The sequence below is a fragment of the Chiloscyllium plagiosum genome, chromosome 14 (genome assembly GCF_004010195.1).
Source record: "Chiloscyllium plagiosum isolate BGI_BamShark_2017 chromosome 14, ASM401019v2, whole genome shotgun sequence".
Taxonomy (NCBI): Eukaryota; Metazoa; Chordata; class Chondrichthyes; order Orectolobiformes; family Hemiscylliidae; genus Chiloscyllium; species Chiloscyllium plagiosum.
The window spans coordinates 40502443-40528659 of NC_057723.1; the positions used below are offsets into that span (position 1 = coordinate 40502443).

A 26217-nucleotide genomic window follows, 5' to 3' on the forward strand; every position below is an offset into this window, starting at 1 on the left:
GTAAATTGGGACAGCACAGTGGCTCAGTGGTTAGCACTGCTGCATTACAGCCTCAGGGACTGTTTGTGTTGAGTTTGCACATTCTCCCCATGTCTGCGTGGGTTTCCTCCGGGTGCTCTGGTTTCCTCCCACAATTCAAAGATAAGCAGGCTAGGTTGATTGACCATGCTAAATTGCCCATAGTGTCCGGGGATGTGTAGGCTAGGTGGATTAACCATGGGAGCTGCAGGGTTGCAGGGGTAGGGCAGGGGGTTGAGACTGTGTGGGATGCTGCTCAGAGAGTTGTTGGGCCGAATGGTCTGTTTCCACATTGTTGGGATTCTATCCTAAAGATAGACTCCATAAAAAATTGAAAATAGATAGCAACATTGTTCATCATGGGTAGTGTGGTAGTGCAGAGTTGTGATAGCCAGAAGGAAGTTTTACGAAGAATATTTCAATTTAGCTTATTGTAAAGGCAAAAAGATTGAAGCACTGCCACTCAATGGCCTTGTAACATAACTGCATCCAGTCCTTTGGGCAAAATACAGCATGAGTAAAAAGGTCATGCGGCTAACAGTGTGGGCTATATTTTGCAACAAGGCTCAGGTCTCTGTGGCAGCATTGGAAGGCTGGTCAAACACACTGAGGCAGCCATATATTCCCTCATGGCAAGCAATGCACAGAGGCCAATGATTTGAAAGGCAGTGGCTGGAAATAAGACAGATGCAATACTCAAGTGGTAGGCAGCAATACATTCAATGCTAACTGTAAACAGTGTCTGCCTGGATGTTCTCATCAACCCAGTTTTCCATCTGTCCACCGGTGTCGAGCTGATGCCTTTAAACAACAGTCTTCTATCTGACTGCTGCCTTCCACTGGAGTAGGAATGCATCGGGTAGCCACATGATTTAATGATGCCTTCCTGCAGGTTCTCCTCCAGACTACAAGAGTAATGCAAGAAGTCCTTCTCCCATAGATGCAAAGAGAAGACCAGCTCAACTGAGCAAGCTTTGTAGAGGTGGTCAGCAGCCATGGAGTTGCTGAAAGAAGTTGAATCCCGTGTTACAATCATATCAATGACCTGCCTCAGTCCACTAAAATCCAGACCTTTTTCAGTTTCTGAAAGGGCTGATGTGTTACAATGAATGTCGATGTATGAGGGCATACCGTGTTCCACTGTGCCTGTGATACAAGGGGTCTCTCATCTTATGTTCCCTCCCTCCTCTGTATCTTATCATCTGAAAAGCCATTGCAATCAACAATTTCTTCCTTATTCATCTTCTCCTCTCTCTGTAGCACGAAGTTATGCACAGCAGACCAGCGTGATAAGCCAGACTCTCACTGCAGCATATTGAACAGTTCTATCAGATCAAACTAGGCACCAGAATCATTTCTTCAGAAACTGAATGGCCTGATTGAATGGTGACCAATGGCAGGTATCACAGGAGTGATGAGCCACATTTCTCGTGATAACTCTTGTTTCTTCATGTCCATCCAAGGTGCACAGGGTTTTGAGAAAAGCTGTGGCATTTGTACTGAAGTATATAGATGGCTTGGCTGCTTTCTGGGAACCAAGTACCCATCTGAGGTATCTACATTCAGTCGTCAAAGAACAAATGAATATTGAATGAGTGGAAACCCTTTCTGTTGATGAAAGCCCATGGTTTCTGATCGGTGGTCTTAATATCACATGTGTGTAATTGACTGCACTACATTGGGAGAATCCAGTGATGGCCCCTAAAGCCAATTGTCTTCATCTCCTGAATGTGTGAATCAGTGTGTCAATGCACTCAGGCACCGACTCTGTTGAATATGACACTGCTTACCTCCTGGTTGCCCAGATGGATCACAGAAGGGAATATTGTACACGCAGCTCCCATGAAAATCAAGGTAATCTTTGAGGCTACCGATAATGGATAGCCACTAAACCACAGGTATTACAGCTCATTGTGTAGAATAGCTCAAAGACAGTGATTGCCTCTCTGAAGAACTGCAGTTATTGGTAACACTACCATATGGACACCAGGAGCTATCCCAGTTGTGACTTGAGCACTCTCTCAGAGAAAGCCTTTCTTACATGTGGTAAGACTCTCAATACCTTTCCCCATCTGTCCGGCCATCTTGTTAGCCCTCATGTCCCTAGTATACCCCAACAACCCCTTCCCTTTGTGCTGTACCAACAACTATGACAGCTGTGAACCCTTAGCAAATGAGGCCTGTGGGATTCTCTCTTAGGCATTCTATCCAGAATTCCTACTGCCTTCCAAACTCCATGTCCCCACACTTTTTCCTGACTTCATTCCTTGGGAGTAAATGTTAACTCAGAAGCACGGCTTCCTTAATGCTTACCCCTTTTTCCCCATTCTGTGATCACTTGACAATGCCCTCTGAGTACCAACCTCCATACCACCAAGTCCTGGCTCTATTGATTAAAAAATGAAAGAACTGCAGATGCTGTAAATCAGAGTTAATGTCAATTCTGAGGAAAGTCACTCGACCTGAAATGTTGACTCTGATTCTCTCCACAGATATTGTCAGACCTGCTGAGCTTTTCCAGTAATTTCTATTTTTGTCTCTGGCTCTTGATGGTTGGCTGAGAGAACCAGTATTCAGCTCTGACCTCTTTTAACCAGGTGAGCTTCTGAAGCCTATGGTGCCAACTGTGCCAACAGTAAAATCCAAACTGTAACATCAAATTCCAGTTAATTGCCTTTTTAATGTCTTATATCTTATCCTGCCACATCAATGCATGAGGTTTACCTTCCATCAAAATCAAAAATCAACTAAAGAATCAAGCTTCTGGGCAAACCATTTGACATTTCCAACAACAACTAAGACCCTCTCACCATGCTTCCAACCAGCCTTGTGTTTCAGTTGTTTTACTATTGTAAATATTGCTCGGGTTCCCATAGTGGTACTGGGCTGGTGCAATGGTCATACCCTTTGAATCTATATGCTTCAATCGACTGCAGTGCCAGACCACAGAAACCTCCTCTCACTTGCCAGACTTCCCATTCTTTTTCCTATGTTATTCTTTAACTCCTCTGCTTTCCGAGATAACTCCTCTCCTTCAAAAGCTTCCCAAAAGCGTCCTCTTAAATCAAACCTTTCCCACCACTGCTGAACGAACAATTGCTGTCTTGATCTATGTGAATCATTTGGGACCTCTAGCCCACAATATTCCATTCAACTTTTTATTAGATGGACATCATAGATTCAGAGTTTACAATTTCCCGATAATTACACCTAATGTGTTAAGAGCAACAAAATGGAAAATTTCCATCATTAAATTGTAAGATTTTGCAAATATATATTTTTAAAAGATGATAATATTTAACATAACAATTTATACCAAGATTATTATAGATAGAAAATGCTTTTACTTAGTCAATTTACCTGATGGAATTAACTATCTTGGTGATGTCATCTTCTAGTTCATCTCTCTCATTGTGCAAACCATTTGGCATTGACTTCAGAGAGGACCTACTAAGGACATTCTCAGACCTGCTGCTGGTGAGTGAGTGTCTCAGTGGACTTTCAACACTTCCCTCATTCATCCTAGACTGATGTTCCTGGTCATTGCTAACTCCAGCCTCCAGGATCTCTCGCTGTTCAGCAACCTGAACCAATTTCTGCTGTAGTAGTTCTGGGGTTTCTTTAATACGTTGTTGAATTAGAGGTGTGAGTGGGGCTTCAAAACTGATACAGCTATCTGTTTCATCAGTCAGTGACAACACATCCAAAGAATCCAGGCTACTGTATGAAGTGCCCTTCATAAGGTCAGATTCCACAATTCTTTCAAATGTAGAGCTGAATCCATCTCGACTGTCCTTCACTTGGACTTGCTCTTTTTCAACGGTTGCACCATTAGCCATTGTCTCTCCAGCTATCAGCCTGTTAACAAACCATCACAACAAAAAATAATATTTAGTGAAATTTTAAATTATGTTAAGAAATTAACAGCATAATATATGCACTTACCGTTTTATTGTAAAAACAAAAATACATCATTGTAAACTAGGAACATTTTGTAAATGTTAGTTATGAATATACCAAATCAAAATTAAAAAGAATCAAAATCAACAAATATATCTGAAAAAATATTGATTTCATCAACTTGACTGTTACATTATTATCTCTGATGCCAGATTAAAGAATATGAAAAGGCAAGATACTTAGATTCAACACTTTTTAACTATGGTGAAGTTAATACTGGATGTTATTAAAATGACAGTTTTATTTCAGTTACTAAGAACAAGTAACAGTAGAAATACTAAAGGATGAACGGTATTGTCTCAAGTATATTCTTCCCAATGTAATGCCACTTAGAAAAAAACACTTCTCTTCAAAGATGTAATCTTATGAATTGAGAGTTACATCAGAAAATATTTCAGTGTGTACCAAGGCTTGTGGTGTGTTGAGTGCACCTGCAACTATAAAGTGAACCCAGCTTGTTAAATGAGAACATCTGAATTCCCAGTACACTGCATACAATGCATTGGGAGCACCTTTATGTCAGAGAATAGAATGTTCTGTTCTGAAAGGATTATAATCGCATTTAAAAGGGAACTAGCAACAAATTTAACAGTCAAACCAAACCAGAGAAAGAACACTGTCAATTCCAAAATCTCGCAGAGAGGGGAGCTTCTGCAGAAGCTATGGAGAAAGTCGGATCTCTTTAGAGAAAATTTTCCTAAAAAGGAAAGCAAAGAGCAGCTAATGGATAAAAGGTGATATCTTTTTAGACTTTTAAACTTTGCTTTGTTTTGTGATCAACATCGCAAATTACAACAGCAGACAGATTTACTCTCCCGTGACCCAGAAAGTACATTTCTGTGTCCAATATCTAGAGAATATGTAGCACACTCAGGAATCAAATACTAAACTCTCACCATTGTCTTTTTATTTGTGGTCATATCCAATGTTTTTAATGGACAGTGAAGTATATTCTTTTTTATGCTACAGTTTAGACTACAGCTTACAATTATTATTTACAAAGATTAGAATGATAGAAAATGTGAGAACATTGATAGGATTGGAAAGCAAGGAATTTTAATATCAAAATGCTTCTTCACTAGGAACTACGATAAGTCTGTACGCAAGGGATGCCAGCTGAATGGAATTTGATATGATCAGGACACAAGCAAAAGTTTGGATGACCTCAGGTTGAGTCAGTAAAATATGGGAGATCAAAATATGTTGAAATTGTGAGGTCTGAAAATAATAAAGGCATGAATGATGTTTCAGCAGCAGATTGGCTGAGGGTCAACTCCAAATGTGGAACACAAGGTCAGAAAATTACTCCAAAATCTATTTTGGGACCATTGTGGATCAAACTAAGTTGGGCCATTCTGTGAATGAATTGAGTTGGTAATGTCTTATTTAAGAATTAAAGAAGTCCTTTCATGAAAAAGCTTAACTTTTAGCATGTAATGCAATAGAGAGTCCTTCTCTCCCCTCATAGATGCCTGGAATTAGGAGAAGGAAAGGAAGAAACATAATAAGTCCAGAAACATATGTGTAAGCATGCTTACGCTTCACATATTTCAAAAAGATTGCATTAGTTTCAGTCAAATGTCAGGATGTTTAACCACTTTTTTTTACAAACAATCTTAAAATAAGTTCATCACAATATTCTAATTTTATCAGAAAACATATCCTTATTCCCAGTAATCTTTTAAATAAAGTGCCAATGTAATAGGCTTCTACTGTTAAATTTAAGATAGATGGACCCATAAACAAAATAAGAAACAATTTGTTAACTTGAACAAGCAACCAACGAACAACCTACATCCATTGTATTGGAAAGTTACGTGATCTTTGATTTTTCTGAAGAACAAGATCGAAAAGAAAGATACAGAAAAATAGTTCTTTTAAATACAGAAAAGATGCAGGAACAAATTGATTTGATATAGGAAAACATTCAGGGTTAAAAAAAGAATTAAAATGCTGACAGTGAAAAGACATGAACTTCAAATACGATAAGGTGTAATGCAGAAAATATACTATATTTTGCATTGTGTATTACACAAACACAGTTGCCGAATCATCTGTATGAAGGCAATAATAATTTCCCAGAATATTCACTTACTAAACAGACTAACATTCCATATTTATCTTCATGCACTAAGGGTTCACTTATTCTTCGTTTGGAAGGACTGAATCCATTTTGATGCATTCATTTGAAATATATCACTGTAGGATGCTATTATTATGTTTCCAAGTTATGCTATCATGCATTTAGGGTGTGAGTTAATGCCTATAAAAAGTAACACACCTTAGGTTGAACTGGTTGCAAAAGGAGTGCTGCAACAGAATCAGGAAAGCTATTTTTGCTTGGCATATTTATTGAAATAATAGAAGATTTATCGTACACAAACAACCCCTTATTTGACTAACGCAATCTACAATGGTATCATTATAATCATATAATCATAGAGTTGTAAGCTCCTTCAGTCCAAATTGTCCATGCCAACCAGATATGCTAAATTAATCTAGGCCCATTTGCCAGCAGGGCTTGGATCGGCGCAACATCGAGGGCCAAAGGGCCTGTACTGCGCTGTATTCTTCTATGTTCTATGTTCTATGTCCATGCCAACCAGATATGCTAAATTAATCTAGGCCCATTTGCCAGCATTTGGCCCATATCACTCTCAACCCCTTTGGATGCATGGATGCACCAAACATCAGCTACAATGCACACACATGCAAATTGCATGTTCACACTTTTAAGTAAGCTGGCTGGTGTTTTGGCATTTTTTAAAAATATTTTTCTTAAGATTCCAGCTTTAAATGTCTGTCCTTTGTGCTGGAAATTGTGGGCTAAGACGCTATATAGAGAAGTGGAAAGAATGATGAGGTCAGAGATTAGCATTACCCTTTGCTTTTCCTTTTCTCTTCCTTATTCACATAATCATTTCCCCATGCAGACGAATATTAAGATAAACCAATAACTTGCCATCTAAAAATTCAAACAGCAACTTATTCTTTGAACTTCAGCAAAGAAGAAATAGTAGTGCCCAAAGGCTGATGCCAACCAACCAGCTCAGTTCCTCAGTAGCATTCTTCCAATAGTAGTTGGACATATATATCCACTCCAGTAATGGGACACAGAGTTGGTAATGGTGGCGGTAGAAATAGGCATAAATCGCATTAGCAAATTGTAGTAGTAAGCATTTGTGAAGTACATAGCACAAATGAAGAGGAACAAGAGTTAGTGGAATTGGATTAGCTTTGGCATGCTGGCTTGAATAGAAATCAAAGACAGAAGCAACTCAAGGACATTATGGACTATTTCCATATGTCCATTCCCATCCCACCCCACCCTCTGCATCCTTGCCTCCTGGCCCTCCACCCAGTAGAATCTGAGAATCGGTAACCAGCACCTCATTTAGTCTATCAACTTACAAGAGGGAGGCAGAAGACAGACACAATAGACTTGAAAAGTCAGAACAGAAGCATTCCCACTTATACCACAAAGCTATAGGGTGAAAAGGAGTGTGGGTTAACTAGTAATCATTTTTTTTTTTAAATTAGATTACTTACAGTATGGAAACAGGCCCTTCGGCCCAACAAGTCCACACCGCCCCACCGAAGCGTAACCCACCCATACCCCTACATTTACCCCTTACCTAACACTATGGACAATTTAGCATGGCCAATTCACCTGACCTGCACATCTTTGTGACTGTGGGAGGAAACCGGAGCACCCGGAGGAAACCCACGCACACACGGGGAGAACGTGCAAACTCCACACAGTCAGTCGCCTGAGGCGGGAATTGAACCCGGGTCTCTGGCGCTGTGAGGCAGCAGTGCTAACCACTGTGCCACCGTGCCGCCCACGATGTCCTTCATGAATTTGATATTTGCCAATATTTACAGCAACTACATCTTAAAGTGATATAATGCAAAATTGTTATTGATTTCCATCGATTCTCAAAGGCAATAAACAAACTATTAAAAGAAAGAACATTGTGATCTCAAAATCTGAAAGATTCCAGATTGCGCAGTGCTTTTGGTTTATTTAATTGATATATGGTTTGAATGTGCATGATGTTGTATCCAAAAGCAGATTTTTTTATTGGTCCTCATAATCCTCAAATCATTCAATGGACATCAAAACTGGCATAACTGCAAGTTGTCATAATCTGCAGTATTTGCCTTGTTAATTAAAGAAACCGCAGAACTTTGATGCATCTCCTGCAGCAAATTACCTTTTCTGCATCTCTTCTGCAGAGTGTTTCATCTGCGTATCCTTGCCACATGCTGTGTTGTGCTCCAAAAAACTAGTGATGTCTTTTTTCTCAGCCAGCTGCATGAGTATAATGTTTTCTGAGCTTTTATTGGTATCTTCCCCAACTTTTAATTCACAGTTGATTCCATTTGCCAATAAACCAGTCACTTGCTCGGCAATTTTGTCATCAGGACATTTCATGCTTGCTTCTGCTATTGCTGCAACCTCAGGTGTGAGATTAGCAGCATTCTTTGAGCCTGTGATTGTTGGTGTGTCTGTGGCATGATCTTTACTCAACTGCCCAGGCATTCTTTTCACACGCTGTGCCTCATTTTCTTGTTCAGTTATCATCAATTGATGTTTGGCGGCATTATTTGATTTCTGCTCTTCTATAAATGGGTTTTCGTCAGAATTTGACTGCATAGCTGTTACATGTTGTGTGCATTCTGAGCTTAATGCATCCATCTTTAGAAAAATCTGTTCATGATTATTTGGAACTTGACTTTTTGTGGATGTTGGGTGATTTTTACTTCCATTTTGAATAGCTGTTTCTTGTGCCAAAATGTTGAGCTTATTCTCTACACCAATCCCTGAGGTACAAGGAGTGTTTTTTGCTTGGCTCATGTCCAGATGCTGTAGAAGTTATGTTATCTTCCAGTTTTTGAAATGTACTTTATTTTATTTCTTACAGTTGATGAAGATGAAACTTTATCCTACAGGAGATGGAGAGAGAAAAAGATTTTTTTATTCTGAAGGAACAGTCTGTGGCTCAAGAAACCTAAATGTAAATAATACTACGGGAAGCAGAGGATTACTTATAACACAGTGCATTACAGGAAATAATTATTTTGAAAATAACAGATTAATTTATGTAACATGATCAACATTATGTTAAAAGAAGCAGAAAAAAACAAGAAATACTGAGGTGAGAGAGCATCTGTGGAGACAGAAACAGGATTAGCAGGTTGGATTTTATGATTTCCCCACCAAAAGGTTTGAAGAAGGGTGAGGGAACCTCATTAAGTCCAGTAGGGAGCTTGTCTGCTGTCTAACCATCCATAACACCACACTATACCTGCCTAGCAGGGGCATTAGCCAGCCTGCGCACCAGTGATTCATTTGAGGCCTTTAAGTGGCCAAGTAACACCAACCTAAAAGCTTCACCTCATGAACACTGCATTTAATCACTGGCAAGACAGGTCTGTGCTGAGCTGCCAGCCCAACAGGTTTCCCTCACACCTCCTTGACAGGTTCCTTAGCCTACTGGATGGCCCTCCAGGGGTACCCTCGACCCCCCCAATCCCAAACCAACCACGGTATGTTCTCACAAAGGCTTCTCAAAGGAAGATCTCCATTAGAATAGAAGCCTGTGATAGAGAGAAAGGTGGGAAGCATTAAAAAAAAACAGAAAGTACAATGTCAAAGGGACTGGTAATAGGACAAGTAATAAAACCAAAGATGCTCCTACAGGAGGTCTGCATGGCAGAGACAGAAAAGAAAAAGTAAATTAAAAACATCAAAGAAAAAGGAAGAAAAATGGAGGGGAGGGGTCATGATCTAAAACAATTAAATTCAATGTTGAGTCCAGGAGGCTGTATGGGTTCTATTTGAAGGATGAGACTGTTTTGTGAATTTGCTCTAAGCTTCCCTGGAATACCGCAGGAGGATAAGGACAGAAATGTCACAGCAAAATGATGGTGCAGAAATAAATTACAGGTTTGGGTTCTCCTTACAAACTGAATGGAGATGCTTCACAAGAAATCACAGAGTCCCTAGACTGTGGAAGTAAGTCATTCAGTCCATTTCAACCCTCCAAAGAGTATCCAAAGCAGACCCACCCAATCCCTGGAATACTGCATTTTCCTAACTCACCTAGTCTGCACATCCCTAGACACTATGGGCAATTTAACATGGCCAATCCACCTAACCTGCACATCTTTGGATTGATAGAGGAAACCAAAGTACCCGGAGGAAATTCACACAGACACAGAGAGAATGTGCAAACTCCATCCCTGGAGTTGTGAGGCAGCAGTGCTAACCACTGAGCCACTGTGCCGGCCCAAGAACGGAAGTAAGTCATCCAATCTCTGTCAGGTTTCTCTAGTGTAGAGGAGGTCACATTATGAGCAGTGAGTACAATGCATTAAATTGAAAGAAAAAGAATAAACAATTAAATCATGTTTCACCTGGAACGCTTAGGACCTGGGTCAGTGAGCAGGGAGTAGGTAAGAGGGCAGGTGTTGCATCTTTTACATTGACATGGAAACAGTAACCATGGGAAATGGAAGTCTGGCTAAGGAGTGGACTGGACGCTGCACAGGGCATGGTCCATTGGAATTGCAGGAAGGGATGGAAAGGGGAAGATTTTCTTTGGTGATGTCATCGTGCAGGAGGTCGCAGAAATGGCAGAGAAAGATCAATCCATTACACAATGAGCTTGATGGGGTTGAAACTGAAAACAAGTAAAACCCCATCATGGCTTTGGGAGAGAGAGGAAATGTTGGGAAGGAGAAAATAAACCTACATGGTCAAGGATCATAACAATCACTGGGGAGAGTAATCTGGGAAAGGTACATTTGAGGTGAAATGAAGACATACATTAAATGTGCTCATGTGGGAAACTGCATTATTGCAACAGGTGCAGATAGAAAAACTGGAAAAATGAAACAGGCATCTTAGTCATAAGAAGGCATATACTTCCATTTAAAAAAAAGGTGAAAAATACAATGTTGAGACCATTCTCGAACCTTTCTGAGAAATATAATTCATCGTGATTCTACATGTACTTTTCTCAGGTTTCTTCTTTGTACTTCAGTTCCAAACACATTGCTAATTAATGAAACATGTTACAATTCAAATTGCTTCAGTATAACAATTCATACAAATTCTACTTTGCTTCCAATTTTAGGCATGTATCAATTGTCTTGTCAATTCTCTTATTATGAAATTTTCTCAAAATCACATACTGTATCTTCCCAGTCAAATGAATGCACAATGCATTTCCAGTGCTCACCATTGTGTATCTTGCCACAAAGAAGATACGCCCTCAGACAACCATCATTTATTCTTTTCCCTTTTTATTTGGTGGCTTACTTGGACAATGTAAATCACACTTTTCTGTAAGGGAATTCACACATACAAACACACACCCCTATCATTTTGTGACACTATTCACTGTGACTTGTTATGCTTTTAAGCATTGACCATTCCAGAAATTAGTTTAAGAACAACACGTCTGTAACAAATTTGAATTCTGTAAAAAAAAAATGGCAAGGCTCATCCTTCATTGTCCAGTTCACAGGATAGCACTATCAATGTATGTTGAGTACAAGATGCCCCTGTTTATCTATTCTTCTGACTGGTGCAGAATGATGTAATAGTAATTAAACTTTTAAATTAGAAAATAACGCAAATGCACATAAGCATGCTGTCATTAATATTGTTCATTAGCAAAGACAAAATCAAAGCTTCAACGATACAAATATATTAATAAATGCAAACTGATTAAATTAATTTATTCATAATATACGCACACGTGCAGCATAAAAGATAACAATGTTGTTTTGAATCAAGAGTTGAAACAATTATAGAGCTTGAGAGTTTCTAACTTAAATATAACCTCTCTAAATTATTGGAAGGGAAGAAAATGAGAATAATTGCAAAGTTACACTAGGGTATTTGTCCTTTTACTTCTAGAGGAGAAAGTGAGGACTGCAGATGCTGGAGATCAGAGCTGAAAATGTGTTGCTGGAAAAGCGCAGCAGGGCAGGCAGCATCCAAGGAACAGGAGAATCGACATTTCGGGCATAAGCCCTTCTTCAGGAATCCTGACGAAGGGCTTATGCCCGAAACGTCGATTCTCCTGTTCCTTGGATGCTGCCTGACCTGCTGCGCTTTTCCAGCAACACATTTTCAGCAGCTTTCACTTCTAGAACCTGGGAGTGGAATCTATTTCAGGCTGATAGGAACAAAGTTCCAAATAATCTGGAGCATCTTAATCTATTTTGGGGACTACAAGCAGAACGCACCAAAAGCCCTCAAAACTTTGCTCAGATTTTCTCTAAATTGGCAGCCTTACTTAGATGTCTACATCGGAAACATTAGAATGGTACATGCTGATTTCAATCTGAAACCACATGTTGGAAGAGTGTAATGTTGGGAGTTTTATTGCACATCGTATCAAAACTCAAATAATTACATCATATATTTGGCATGATCTGGGACAAATCAAAGCTGAAGTATATTATGGTAAGGTCAACTTCAAAGGAAGGCATTAGCAATTTATACAAATCCACTTGGAAGTTTGCATTCAAGAAAATGTTAATTCAGGATAAATGATGACCTTGAAAAATTTACTTCAGAGTAAGCTTACTGAACACAAGCCAGGGCATAGAAGGCTATTAAGTATAGACTAAATGCTGATCAAAAATGACTTGACATGAAAATGTGAAGTGAAATAAATAAGGTAAAGACACTACTAAATCTAAAAGGTTGAAAGGAGAGGCAATTAAGAAGAATGTAACTGATTCAAAACAACAAGAAACAGAAGCACAGGTAGGCCATTCAGTCACTCAAGTCTGCACTGTCACAGCCGTTATGGCTGATCTAATTTTAACCTCATTTCCCATCCTGTTCCCGAAAAGCCCTGACATCTTACAGTTCAAAGATCTGCCTGTCTTCACCTTGCATATATTCAAAGACAGTCTGTACATCTCTGAGCTAGAGAGTTGCAAAGATTCCTTATCTTCAGATGGAAGATCTTTCTCCTCATTTCAGTTTTAAACGTATACCCCTTTTTCTGCAATTATGCACCATAGATATCCTAAGAGGAAATTTAGTCTTAGCATCTAGCCTGTAAATTCCCCTCATAAACTTTTATGTTTCAATAAGACTACCTCTCATTCTTCTAAACTTCAATGAATATTGATCAAACTGTTGAATGTTTTCTCAAAAGAAAACCCTTTCAGCAAAGGTCAACCTAGAAAACATTCTCTGTATTACGTCCAATGCAAGTAGATCTGTCCTTAGCGAAGGTAATCAAATTTTTGCACAATTGCTGAAATTACAGTGAGACTACATGTAGATAAGTAAAGGCAGCAGCAGCAGCAGCACTGAGATGAAGAGCACAATGAGACATGCAGGATGATATAAGAGTAACAAGAGAGCAGACTAAGAGCACAGCGAGGATATTGGGAGGATGAAAAAAAAGCTGTGCGCACGAACAGATTTAGTGCCATCCAACTATAGTTCGAAACAAAATCATTGGGTTGTGTGGCAGGAAAGCAGGGAAGTGATTGGTTGGTGAATATTTTTCTCTGTTTCTTTTTCTGAACTAGGTTATTCATTCAAATTAGGAACTGGGAAATTAAAACTTTCAATTGAGGTAAGCATAACAGTAGGTTAATTACTAACAGCATATGCATTGAAGAGGTTTAACAAGATCTTTTCTAGATTTTTAAGAAGTATCGGATTTTTGTTTTGGTCATTGTTAGGCAGCTGAGACCTGTTCCTTGCAATGCCTGCACCATTTGAGAATTTCAGGACATTTCACATTTATCAAGAGACCACGTGTGAAGGAAATGCCTCTCGTTGCTTCAGTTTGAGCACAGAATTTTCAAACTTGAGGAGCAGATGGAGTCACTGCTGAACATCAGGGCAGTTGAGTGATTTATAAACCAGACCTATCAGGAGGTGTTCACTTGATTGACAGTAAGAGTTCACAATACAAAAATGGATGGTTTCAAGAAAAGGAAGGAAAGGCAAGAAAATAGTAATCTTCCGGTGGGTGCCACTCTGAAATAGTTACTGGATATTGAAGACAGCTGGGAGTCAAAATGACACTTAGAGAAATGCAATCTAAGTTGTAACATAATAGGCAAAGGATTGCACAGGAGAGAAATGCAAAATATCTATTTTGCATTTATAATAATTATTATTATAATCAATTATTATAAGAGACTGCAACTGGGGAGTCAGACAGGCATATCTGCAACCAGCATAATGAATCTGGTTGCCTGCCTGATGCTAAGGTAAAGGACATCAAGGAGAAAGCACAAAACACTCTGCAGGAGGAAGTGTGCGAGCGAGAAGTCATGATACCAATCACACAAAATGGGTAGATATTGAAGTTCTATGGTCAGATTTTCATGAGGTAGGTATGAAGATAAAAAGTAGTATCTCAAAGGTATTAATCTCTGGGTTACTTCCAGTGTCACTTGTTAGCATCTGCAAAAATAGAAAGATGGAGAAGATAAGAATTTATACAGTAATTGGCAGAGCTCTACAAAGCATTATCATACAGAGGGATCTAGGTGTACAGATCCACAGTTCCCTGGAAGTGGCAACATAAATGGATAAGGTAGTCGACAAGGCTTGCATTTGTCAGTCTGCAAATCGAGTATAAAAATTGGCAAGTCAACATTTGGAGTATTATATACAGTTCTGGTCACCACACTACCAGACGGATGTGCAGGCTTTGGAGAGGGTACAGAAAGATTTTACCAGGATGTTGCCTAGTTCGGAGGGTATTAGCTATAAGGAGAGATTGGACAAACTTAGTTTATTTTCACTTGAACGTCAAAGGATGAGGAGAGACCTTACAGACCTTTATAAAATTATGAGAGGGATGGATAGAATGGATAATCAGATCTTTTTCCCAGAGTAGAAATGTCAATCACTAGGGGACATAGGTTTAAGGTAAAAGGGGGTAGGTTTAGAGGAGATATGAGTGGCAACTGTATTACATAGAGGGTGTAAAGTGTCTGGATTGCACTGCCAGGGGAGGTGGTGGAGGCAGATACAATAGCAATGTTTAAGAGGCATCATGACAGACACATGAATAGGCAGGAATAGGGGGATATGAACTCTATAGAGCAATGGATTTTTAGTTTAGAAAGGCATTATGTGTTGGCATGGACTTGGTGAGCAAACGGCCTGGTCCTGTGCTGTACTGTTCCTTGTTCTTTGTATTTCTCAATTTATCAATGACACCCAGAAACCCCAGAGCTTCAGAGTGTCACCTGGTGAAACAAAGTGCAGGGCAGAAGTGTTGCTCCTTCACAAAGCCCCAGTAGACTCTGTGTGATGGTATGGAGGATGTTGATCAAAGGCAATGGCCAGATTCTGTTAAAAAGAGGGGCAAAAGTCCCAGAACTGTGGGGTCATAGAATCAAAGAGTCATAGAGATGTACAGCACGGAAACAGACCCTTCGATCCAACTCATCCATGCTGTGACCAGATATCCTAACCTAATCTAGTCCCATTTGCCAGTACTTGGCGCATATTCCTCTAAATCCTTCCTATTCATGTACCCATCCAGATAACTTTTAAATGTTGCAATTGTACCAGCTTCCACCACTTCCTCCGGCAGCTCATTGTATACATGCACAACCTTTTGCATGAAAAAATTTCCCCTTAGGTCCCTTTTAAATCTTTCCCCTCTCACCCTAAACGTATGCCCTCTAGTTCTGGACTCCCCCAAACCAGGGAAAAGGCCTTGTCTATTTACCGTATCCATGCCCCTCATGATTTTATAAAACTCTACAAGGTCACCTCTCTCTGCCTCTGACGCTCCAGGGAAAATAGTCCAAGCCTATTAAGCCTCTCCCTATAGCTCAAACCCTCCAACCCTGGCAACATCCTTGTAAATCTTTTCTGAACCCTTTCAAGTTTCACAACATCCCTCCTAAAGGAGGAAAACTAGAATTGCACACGATATTCCAAAAGTGGCCCAACCAATGTCCCTTCAGCCAATGAATAACTATTATGAAGTTATGCTGTGTGTCATCCTAGTGTCATCTATCAGCAGAAATTAAGGAATTGGTTTCAGAGGATGGCCAAGGGAATTCTGAAACTAGGCCTAGAAATCAGAGAAAGGAGCAGAATTGGCTGAATGGTTTACCTCTGCTCTTACATCTTATGGTCTTGAGCGGGAGGCATTGATGAAAAGGTTGCCTTTGCTGAAGAGCATACAAGTCATTGGGACTTATTGGCTTGCATTCCAATTTGCTGAAGAACATGGAGATGGTGATAGCATAAAGGATTACCATAATCTTTCAATCTTCCATAAATATGGGGAGGTGCCAGAGAATTATATAGTGGCAAACGTCAAACCATTTTTAAGGAAGGATGTCACGATTGCCCTAGAAACTACAGGCCAGGTGGCTCAATATCTGTGGTGGATAAGATTTTAGAAATAGTAATCAGGGAAGGACTCAACAAGCACTTGGAAAGCTTTCTGTTAGTTAAGAGAAGCCAACACTGTTTGGTAAAAGGCAGGCCGTGCTTGACTAATCAATGTGAATCTTTTTATGTAGTAACAGAGACGATTGAAGAAGAGAACACAATGGGACATAATGAAGCATTTAACAAAGTACCATTTAAAAGGATAGTTAACAAATTGAGGCTCTTTGAGTAGAAGAATCAATGTTCAAATGGATAAGAAATGGACTTAAGGACAAAACGTAGAGAGTGCTAATAAATGGTTACTTTTCAGGTTACAGGTAGTGGTCTTCCATAAGTTTCAGCGTGAGGACCACTGTTTCTTTCTTTTCCTTTAAATTAATGATTTGGTGCAAATCTGTGGTATAGTGGTGATGTTAAAATCACTCCTGTGGCAAGGCTCTCCCATTCATTCTGATTCCAGATGGAATTTTCCCAAATCGTTATGCTCCCATGGTGAGGAAGGGTGAATGTGCTCTCCTTCTTAATGTAACTCCTCTCTGGTAGCAACAAGCTTAATTTAAAAGGGATCCCTCCCCTTGTAAATACATTTTCCCAATTCAAATGCACATATTAAAAGGAGAAAAATGGTCTCTGGTTTTATTTGCTGATACATTCTGATGAGTTCCCTTCCTGTCAATTCTTGTTGTCATTTCGCATGTCCCTATCTTGTACTGCTACCTTTCCCTTTCTCATTAACCTCCCAAATTTTCTTTCACCCAAACCTTACTATCTATTTTAAAGTCCTATCTGCAGCCTAACTATTCAATTTATCATGTCACTGGTCTTAGCAGGGTTTAAATGAGCCCATAGCAATGGAACTTCTCCCATTTTCCCCAGTACTAGTGTCAATACCCCATGAATTGAATCCTATTACTTCCACAATAATCACATTCAATATCCTACAATGACTTTGGAATATAACTTCAGTGATTGAATTCCTTAGCTACTATTCAGGAGTGGTCAAGACCCCCATCTTCAAAAGACCAGCACGGAAATGATCTAATCACATGATATACAAACTATCCCTTTGCTTGTAAATGTACATTATCCACTTAACTATATTCTCCTTAAGGTGTGTATGGTGAATGAGTGATAAAGCAATTTTCAATGTAAACACTTGAGTAAATAATTCTTTTCAGTTAAACTCAAGAAAGTATGCTGATAGTTATTCAACTACTCAGTTACTCAGGTAACAAGCAAGTTTCTTTTAAAAAACACACTGACTTTGGACAATAAGGGAGGGGCACAGGGTTTCAATTCTCCCTCATGTTTATCTAGAACATAAGGATTCCAATTGATAATCCTGAGCTAACGTTCCTTGAGCTGCAGACGCTGACTGCAGATGTTGTTGCAGATCACATATGGTGCAGTTGCAATATATCACTTGCCCTTGCACAATGCCTAACCTATTAAATAATATGCAAGTATTTAAGTACCACTGAATTAACTATTAATATTTCTAATGTAAGCAATAATACTTAAATGCTTTAGGACTTTATCATAACTTAGTCCAGAGTCATAACCCTATTTGTTTAAATTTATTTCTATATATCAAGCAATGCATCTCACCCCTTGCTCATTAAATTCTTGCATTTACCAAATTACCTTGCACTCCGGTGGAATCTGCACTCAAGTGAAGCTGCACTACACTAATGCTCATTAATGATTCACTTACTGGCTAATACTCTTAATATTATGTAATTTACAGAGAAAATGGCAAAATTGCCAACATTGACATGCACAATTATAGTAGAAACCAATGAGGGGTAAAAGTAAATACAAATGTTTCTAGAGCTTTAAAAATTGAATGCCAGGTACTTACCAGCTGCCTATGGCCCACATAAGACTGAAGAATAATCAGAAAGAAATTAGTGCATAAAAATTAAAACCTGTGATATTATCTAAAAAATGTTTCATTCTTACCCATCATTGCACTGCCTGCTATTTTCTGGGTGGCATCATAAGATGATTTATTTCAAAACTGTACAACTCCAAGATGGTAGTAAGAACCTTTAAGCAGCAGCATTTAAATTTGGGTGTACACACTTCAAGTATTTCAATCAATAACTAAGCAGCTAGACTTCCAGAAAGATATTGATGCCTTCCTCGCAGTTTCGTCATCATTTCGAGATCCTCTCTCTATTATGCCATTCCAGTGTCAAAGGGTTAAGGAACTTCATGTGCTTTACCTACTTGGGTTTATTTGTCCCAGATCACCTGATCTTATGCTATATCAGATAAACGAACTACCTTACTTCATAAATGCTACCATCATGAAAATAGCTTGCTTTTAGATGTGAAGGTTGGGAGCAAGGTGCAGTCATATTCTTGATATCCTCCCAACTCCCCCCAGCAGGGCCGTCTTGAAATAATCCCTCACTTCAGCTTCAGTTGTGTTGGTGTCAGAGATTTACATCCGTATTGCATCAATGTTTAAATGCGTAGTGCGAGATAAATCAAGATTAAACTGCTGAGATGGCAATCCTGACACTGAAAATGTTTCAATGGAAATAATCTAAAGGTCAGTATTCAAGATTTCAAATGTTGTGGCTTGATTTTCATTTGGCAGCTTACTCCAAAGTGAAATTGTCCTTGGGGTGAAAGATTCTTCATGTTTTTAAAATGAATGGGTGGTTGTGTGGATAGCTACCTTGTGTTTTATCATTGCCAGAGGGCAGCAGGTACTTGCTGTTCAGGGCGAAAGTGAGGACTGCAGATGCTGGAGATCAAAATCAAGATTAGAGTGGTGCTAGAAAAGTACAGCAGGTCAGGCAGCATCCAAGGAGCAGGACTGTCAGTCTCTATCAGTCCATTCTATATTTTACAGAACAGGGAGAGTCTATTTCCTCCCTCCTTTATGTACTGATTCCCATTCCAAATCTTTGATCAAGGACATGACACAGGTGTATTTCCTGTACAGATGTTTGCAGAGTTGGGAAGCAAGTCTTTGAATTGCTTCATTCTTATTGATATTTCTCACTACATTAGGAAACCACACACACTTCAATACAACACAATCAGCTTATTATAACTACAACTTCAATATTACTTTAGAGGGCTGGACTTGTTCTTCCTATTGCTTATTTGAAGCAAGTATTTAACAACGTTCTCCCCACTACAGTAGCTCAAACAGTGAAAACCCCGAGAGGTGACTGTGACATCTAACTTCAAACATGAGATACAGCAGTAAGTCATCCTGATCTCTCCAATCATTGCCAAGAACATTCCTGTTGTTCCCTCTTGAACATATTCAGCAATGGTAATGCCTTCAAATAGTGAGGGAAAATATAGTTATTGCTTGGCTCAGATATTACTTGTTATTTATCATCCCGAGCCGGATGCTATTTAAATCTGGCTGTACTCGAGATGGGCTGCTTCAGCATCTCATTAGTCATAAATTGTACAGAAATATAAGTGATCAATAGAAACATTCCCACTTCCAACCTTATGATAGAAGACTGGCCATTCACAAAACAGCTGAAGATGCCTGGCCTGAGGACATTACCCTGAGGAGTTCCTGCAGTGATACCCTGAAGAGCTCCTGCAGTGAGACCCTGAGGAGTTCCTGCAGTGAGACCCTAGGATGGACTGTTTTCCAATGGAGAATCAACACAGCGTTTTCCTCTTGATTCCTAGTGACTTCAGTTTTACGAGGTCTCCTTGATATTACACTCAGGCAAATGTTGCCTTGATGTCAAGGTCAGTCACACACACCTCAACTCGTGAATTCCTTTTGACTAAGGCTAGAATGAGATCGGGAGCCACGTGACCCTGGTTGAACCTAAAGTGAGCAAGTTATTACTGTGTAATGCCATTTGTAGCACAGTTTCCGGCAAGATGCTCCAGCCAGAGCTACTTTGCCTGTTCTTTTTCTTTAATTTCTCTCTTATTTACTTTGCCTTTCTGCTTTAGGGGAAAGGAGAAGCTGGCGAGCCTCGGGGGGAATCCTAGAGCAGCAGCCGACATGGGAAGCAGTCCCGGAGCTGCAGCCGACATGAGAAGCAGTCCCGAGTGGAGGCTGGCACAGGGGAAGCAGTCCCGGGTGGAGGCTGGCACAGGGGAAGCAGTCCCGGGTGGAGGCTGGCACAGGGGAAGCAGTCCTGGAACTTACTTTGGAGCGTCTGAGAATCTGAGGTTGGACTGAGGTCTGGCGCGGGCGGTCAGATAATGTTGGAAGCCCCTGCGCTGAGATGCTCAACGTGATGTTTATTTGGAATTTCTTTGAGTGTAGTGTCAATCCTTTAACTATGTCTTATTTCTAATTTATTCTTTAAACACTGTAAAGTAATGCAACTACTTCTTTTATTCCTCTCTTTTATCTGAGGTTTATTCCAAGATACCTACCTAAGATGACGCCATAAAAAGTGATATTGTAAAACTTTTCACTGTACTCCTGTACTGGACTACACACAACAGTAAAGAGTATTCTATTCTAAAGGATATTCTATTCTATTCTGTTGATGATCCCTTCCATTACTTTACTGACAATAGACAATTAGGGCGATGATTCACCAGTTTAATTTATCCCAGGTAGCTCAGTGACTCAAATGGTTAACCCTGCTGCCTCACAGCACCAAGGAGCCAGGTTTGATTCCAGCCTTGGACAACTATCTGTGTGGGGTGTTTGCACATTCTCCCCATATCTCTGGGGTTTACTCATTGTGCTCCTGTTTCCTCCCACAGTCCAAAGGTGTGCTGGTTAGGTGGATCAGTATGCTAAATTGCCTGTGAATCACAGGGATGGGTGGGTCTGGGTTGGATGGTCTCCATTTGGCCAACGACCTGAGCCTTGTTATGTCAATGTTGCAGCATTCCATTGATGTTCACGACATTGAAGCTGGAAGAACAGTATTTAATTGTTTAATCAGGCATTTCCAGTGTTCTAGTTTCAACATGAACAATAGGTGAGGTGAGGACCCTAAGGCAGGCAGGCAGTCAGTCAGAGACAAAACTGGATTCATCAGAGCTGATTGGAAATGGTTCCTGTTTATCTACACAAAAAGGATCTAGCTGTTTAGTGAGTCTCTGATAAGGTCTTTTCTATTCCTAATTTTTTACACAGCACATAAGTTGATGGTTGTCCGTAAGATATATAAAAGACAATATGCATAAATGAATAGCATAATTATACAATTAAATCTCATTGAGATTCTGATGATGTGGCAATACTGCAGAATTGAAACTCCTGGATACCATGGTGATCCAGGACAAACACGTCTGCAGTAAGTATTTGATATTCAATCAGCTTCAACTCAGAGTTCATGAGCTGCAGGCTGTACTGAACACACAGGGAGTTTGGTGGAGGTGGGAGATGTTGGAATTGCCTGAACTCTTTCTACAAGGAAGCAATCATATTACTTAGCATAGGGTCCCTAGATTCAGCCAGTAGTCAGTGAGGCAGGTAAAGAAACCCAAAGAGCAGCCGAGCAGGAATGTCAGCCTGTGCAACTGTTCAAAAGGTTTTTGGTTCCCACAGCCTCTTCAGATGACAGCAGAAGCACTAGGGTGGATGTGGACATTTCCTGATGAAGAGCTTCTGCCCAAATTATCGATTCTCCTGCTCCACGGATGCTGCCTGACTAGCTGTGCTTTTCCAGCACCACACTCTCGACTCAGATCTCCAGCATCTGTAGTTCTCACTTTCTCCTGGATATGCAAATTAACCATGGCACCATGATGCAGCAAGCCATTCCAAGTGGGATGCGACAAATAATGTTGTGATGGTGGTGGGTGACGGTATAGTGAGGGGGATTCACAGTGAAGAGCAAGAGTGCAGGCAGGTGTGCCAGGATTTGGGACATCTGCTTAGTGATAGAAAAGAACTTGGAGTTGCAGGAGGAGATCATCAAATCATAGAAAATAGGAGCAGGGTAGGCTATTCAGTTTTTTAAGCCTGCTCTGACATTCAATAATGATCATGGCTGATCATCCAACTTCGTACCCCATTCTTGCTTTGTCCCTGTATCATTCCATTCCTTTAGTCCTAAGAACTTTATTGCAGCTTCCTTGAAAGTCTTCAACAATTTCATACAATCATACAGTACAGAAGAGGCCCTGCAGCCCATCAGGTCTGTAACACCAAAACAATGTTAAATCTATACTAGTCCTATTTTCCAACACTTGCCCCATTGCCTTGAATGTTATGACATTTCAATTGCTCATCTAAGTATTTTTTAAAGGTTGTGAAGGCACCCACCTCAACTACCCTCCCAAACAGCGCATTCCAGATCCTATCTCCCTCTGGATGAAATTTTCTTTTCTCAACTTCCCTCTAAATCTCCTGCCTTGAACCTTAAAGGTGTGCCTCCTTGTTCTTGACCCTTCAATTAAGGGGAACAGCTGTTTTCTATTCATCCTGTGCATGCCCCTCACAATCCTCTATCGTGTCCCCCAAGACTTCTCTGCTCCAAAGAAAACAACTTAGGTTAATCCAACCCTCTCTTCACAGCAAAGTGAATCTCCTCTGTAACCTCTCCAGTGCAATCACATCCTTCCGACAGTGCAGAGACCAGAGCTGCACACAGTGCTGCAGCAGTAACCTAACTAATGCTCCAACATGTCTCTACACTCTTACAATCTACACGACTGATAAATGCAAACATCCCATATGCTTTCTTAACTACCGTATTAACCTGTCCTATCACCTTGAGGAGTCTGTGGACAAGCCCCTCAAGATCTCTCTGTTCCTTTGCAGTCCAGGATGTTTCCTCAACATTTTGATCAAGGAAACCATTCCTCATACATTCAAGGAAATTCTCCTCCATCACAATGCTACCAGTTTGGTTACTCTAATCAATTTGTAGATTGAAGTAACCCATAATAACTGCTGTAGCTTTACTGCATGGATTTCTAACTTCCTGTTTGATATAAACCCCAATCGCACAACAACTGTTTGGTGGTCTGTACACCACTCCAACTAAATGTCTTTTCGCATTCGGTGTTCCGCAGCTCCACCCACACAGATTTCACATCATCCAGGCTAGTGTCCTCCCTTACTACTGTGTGAACCCTTTTCTTAATCAGCAATGCTACACCACCTTCCTTTCCTTTCTCTCTATCATGTTTGCCTTCATCAATCGAGATATAGAGTATAAAAATTGGCAAGTCATATTACGGCTACATAGAACTTTAGTGATACCACATTTGGAATATTGTGTACAGTTCTGGTTGCAGCCTACCAGAAGCATCTGGAGACTTTGGAGAGGGTTCAGCAACAATTTACCAGGATGTTGCTGGATTTGGAGGGTTTTAGATGAGAGGAGACACTGGACAAACTTGATTTGGTTTAACTTGAACATCGAAGGATGAGGGACGACATGGTAGAAATTTATAAAATTATGAAAGGGATGGATAGACTAGATAGTCAGAATCTTTTTTTCAAGGGGTCCAAGTGTAATGTAAGTTTAAGGTAAAAGAGGGAAAATTTAAAGAAAATGTGAGAGTCAAAACTTTTATGCAGAAGGTGACAAGTGTCTGGAATGCATTGACAGGAGCTGGTGGAGGCAGATACAATAGTAACATTTAAGATGCATCTTGACAGAAACATGAATAGGCAGTGAATAGAGGGATACTGACTGTGTAGAAGCAAAAGATTTGCAGTTTAGAAAGCACCATGTGTTGGCATGGTCTTGGTGAGCTGAAGGGTCTGTTCCTGTGCTGTTCTGTTCCAGTTTCTTTGTATTTTTCATTTTACCAAAGGCAACCATACACCACGGGGCTTCAAAGCTCCACCTGGTGAAACAAGGTGACAAGGAAGCCGGGCAGAAGTGTTCCCTAATAGACTCAGTATGATGCTGTGGAGGATGCTGCTCAAAGCGAGTGGCCTAAAAATCAGAGAGGGCTCACTTTCCATTAACCATATCCATTGATCCCCACAGGAGGGTAATGCGGTAGTATGAAGGTCCAGGCCAACCATTTTCACAATGGACAAGAGGCCCAGCCTCATCTGAGTGCATCACAGAAGGGAACATAGGGGGATACCAAAAATCACATCTGTGCAGGTCAACCGATCTGACAGAGTGTCCCACTCAACTACCTCGAAGTGTGCAGTTCTTAAAATTCATTCGTGGGACATGGACATCATTCGCTGGCCAGCATTTATTGACCGCCCTCGTTGCCCTTGAGAAAGTGGGTGTGAGCTGCCTTCTTGAACTGCTGCAGTCGACCTGCTATGGGCTGACCCACAATGCATATAGGGAGGGAATTCCAGCATTCTGACTCAGCGACAGTGAATGAACTGCTATGTATTTCAAAATCAGAATGGTGAGTGGCTTGGAGGGGAACTTGATAGTGGTGGCCCCATGTACCTGCTGCCCTTGTCCTTCTAAATGGAAGTGGTCATGAATTTGGAAGGTGCTGTCATAGGATCTTTGGTGAATTTCTGAAGAGCATCCTGTGAATAGTACACAGCTGCTACTGAGCATCGGTGGTGAAAAGAATGGATGCTTGTGAACGTGATGCCAAAAAGTGGGCTGCTTTATCCTGAATAATGCCAGGCTTTTTCAGTGTTGTTGGAGTTGCATCTATCCAGCAAGGGGGGGAGCATTACCTGACTTGTGTCTTACAGACTATGGACAGGCTTTGGGGAGTCAGGAGGTGAGTTACTTGCTGCAGTATTCCAAGCCTCTGACCTGCTCCTGTAACCACTTTATCTATATAGTGATTCCAATTGAGTTTCTGGTCAATGGTAACTCCCCAGGATGTTGATAATGGGGGATTTGGAGATGGTAACATCATTAAATGTCAAGGGGCGGTAATTAGATTGTCTTGTATTTGTGATGGTCATAGCCTGGTATTTGTGGGGCATGAATATTATGTGCTACTTGTCAGCTGAAGCCTCAAATTTGTCCAGATCTTGCGTATTTGAACATTGACTGCTTCAGTATCTGAAGAGTCATGAATGATGTTGAACATTGTGCAATCATCAGCAAACATCCTAGTTCTAACCTTATAATGGAGTGAAGATCATTGATGAAGCACCTTAAGATGGCAGAGATGTCCTAGAGCTGAGGTGACTGACTTCCAACAACAAAGACCATCTTCCTATGTGCTGGTACGAATCCAACTACTGAGGAGTTTGTTCCTTGATACCTATTGATTCCAATTTTGCTAGGGCTGCTTGATGCCATACTTGGTCAAACGCAGAGTTGATGTCCAGGGCTGTCACTCTCACCTCATCTCCCGAATTCAGCGCTTTAGTCCATGTTTGAACCAACACTGTAATGAGGTCAGGGGCTGGGAGGTGCTGGAAGAACCCAAACTGGGTGCCAGTGAGCAGGTTATTGCTCATCAGGTGCTGCTTGATAGCACTGTTGATGACACCTTCCATCACTTTACAGTAGACTGAGGAGGTGGTAATTGGCCAGGTTGGATTTGTCCTGCTTTTTATGAGGGTAATTTTCCAAATTATCAGGGAGGTTCAGTGTTTTAATTGTACTGGAACAGCTTGGCTAGGGGAGCGGCAGGTTCTGGAGTGCAAGTCTTCAGCACTATTTCCAGAATGCTGTCATAGCCTGTAGTTTTTGAAGTACCCAAAAAACAAGCGAGGCAATCTTGGATGTCTTCATCGTTGCATCAAGGAAGGAATTGATAGAGTCATAGAGTTATACAGCATGGAAACAGACCCTTTGGTCCAACTAGTCCACATCAACCATGTTCCCAAACTATACTCGTCCCACTTGTCTATGTCTGGTTCATATTCCTTGAAACCGTTTCTACTCACGTACTTAGCCAAATCTCTTTTAAATGTTGTAATTGTACCTGCATCCATCACTTCCTCT

The 26217-nt window shown here is 40.5% G+C and overlaps 1 protein-coding gene across 2 annotated transcripts in view; it reads right to left on the reverse strand.

The window, feature by feature from the left end:
* Positions 1 to 26217, reverse strand: part of psd2 (pleckstrin and Sec7 domain containing 2) — a 191303-nt gene that overhangs the window by 131682 nt on the left and 33404 nt on the right. The window contains exons 1-3 of one of the 2 annotated variants that reach the window (XM_043703660.1): positions 11229 to 11252; positions 8196 to 8928; positions 3379 to 3876 (exon numbers count right to left, since the gene is read on the reverse strand). In XM_043703660.1, coding sequence (XP_043559595.1) covers positions 3379 to 3876; positions 8196 to 8839 — 1142 coding nt within the window. In that variant the 5' untranslated portion in view covers positions 8840 to 8928; positions 11229 to 11252. Of the gene's footprint in view, positions 1 to 3378; positions 3877 to 8195; positions 8929 to 11228; positions 11253 to 26217 lie in introns of those variants that run through there. The other variant, XM_043703661.1, reaches the window with a different exon arrangement.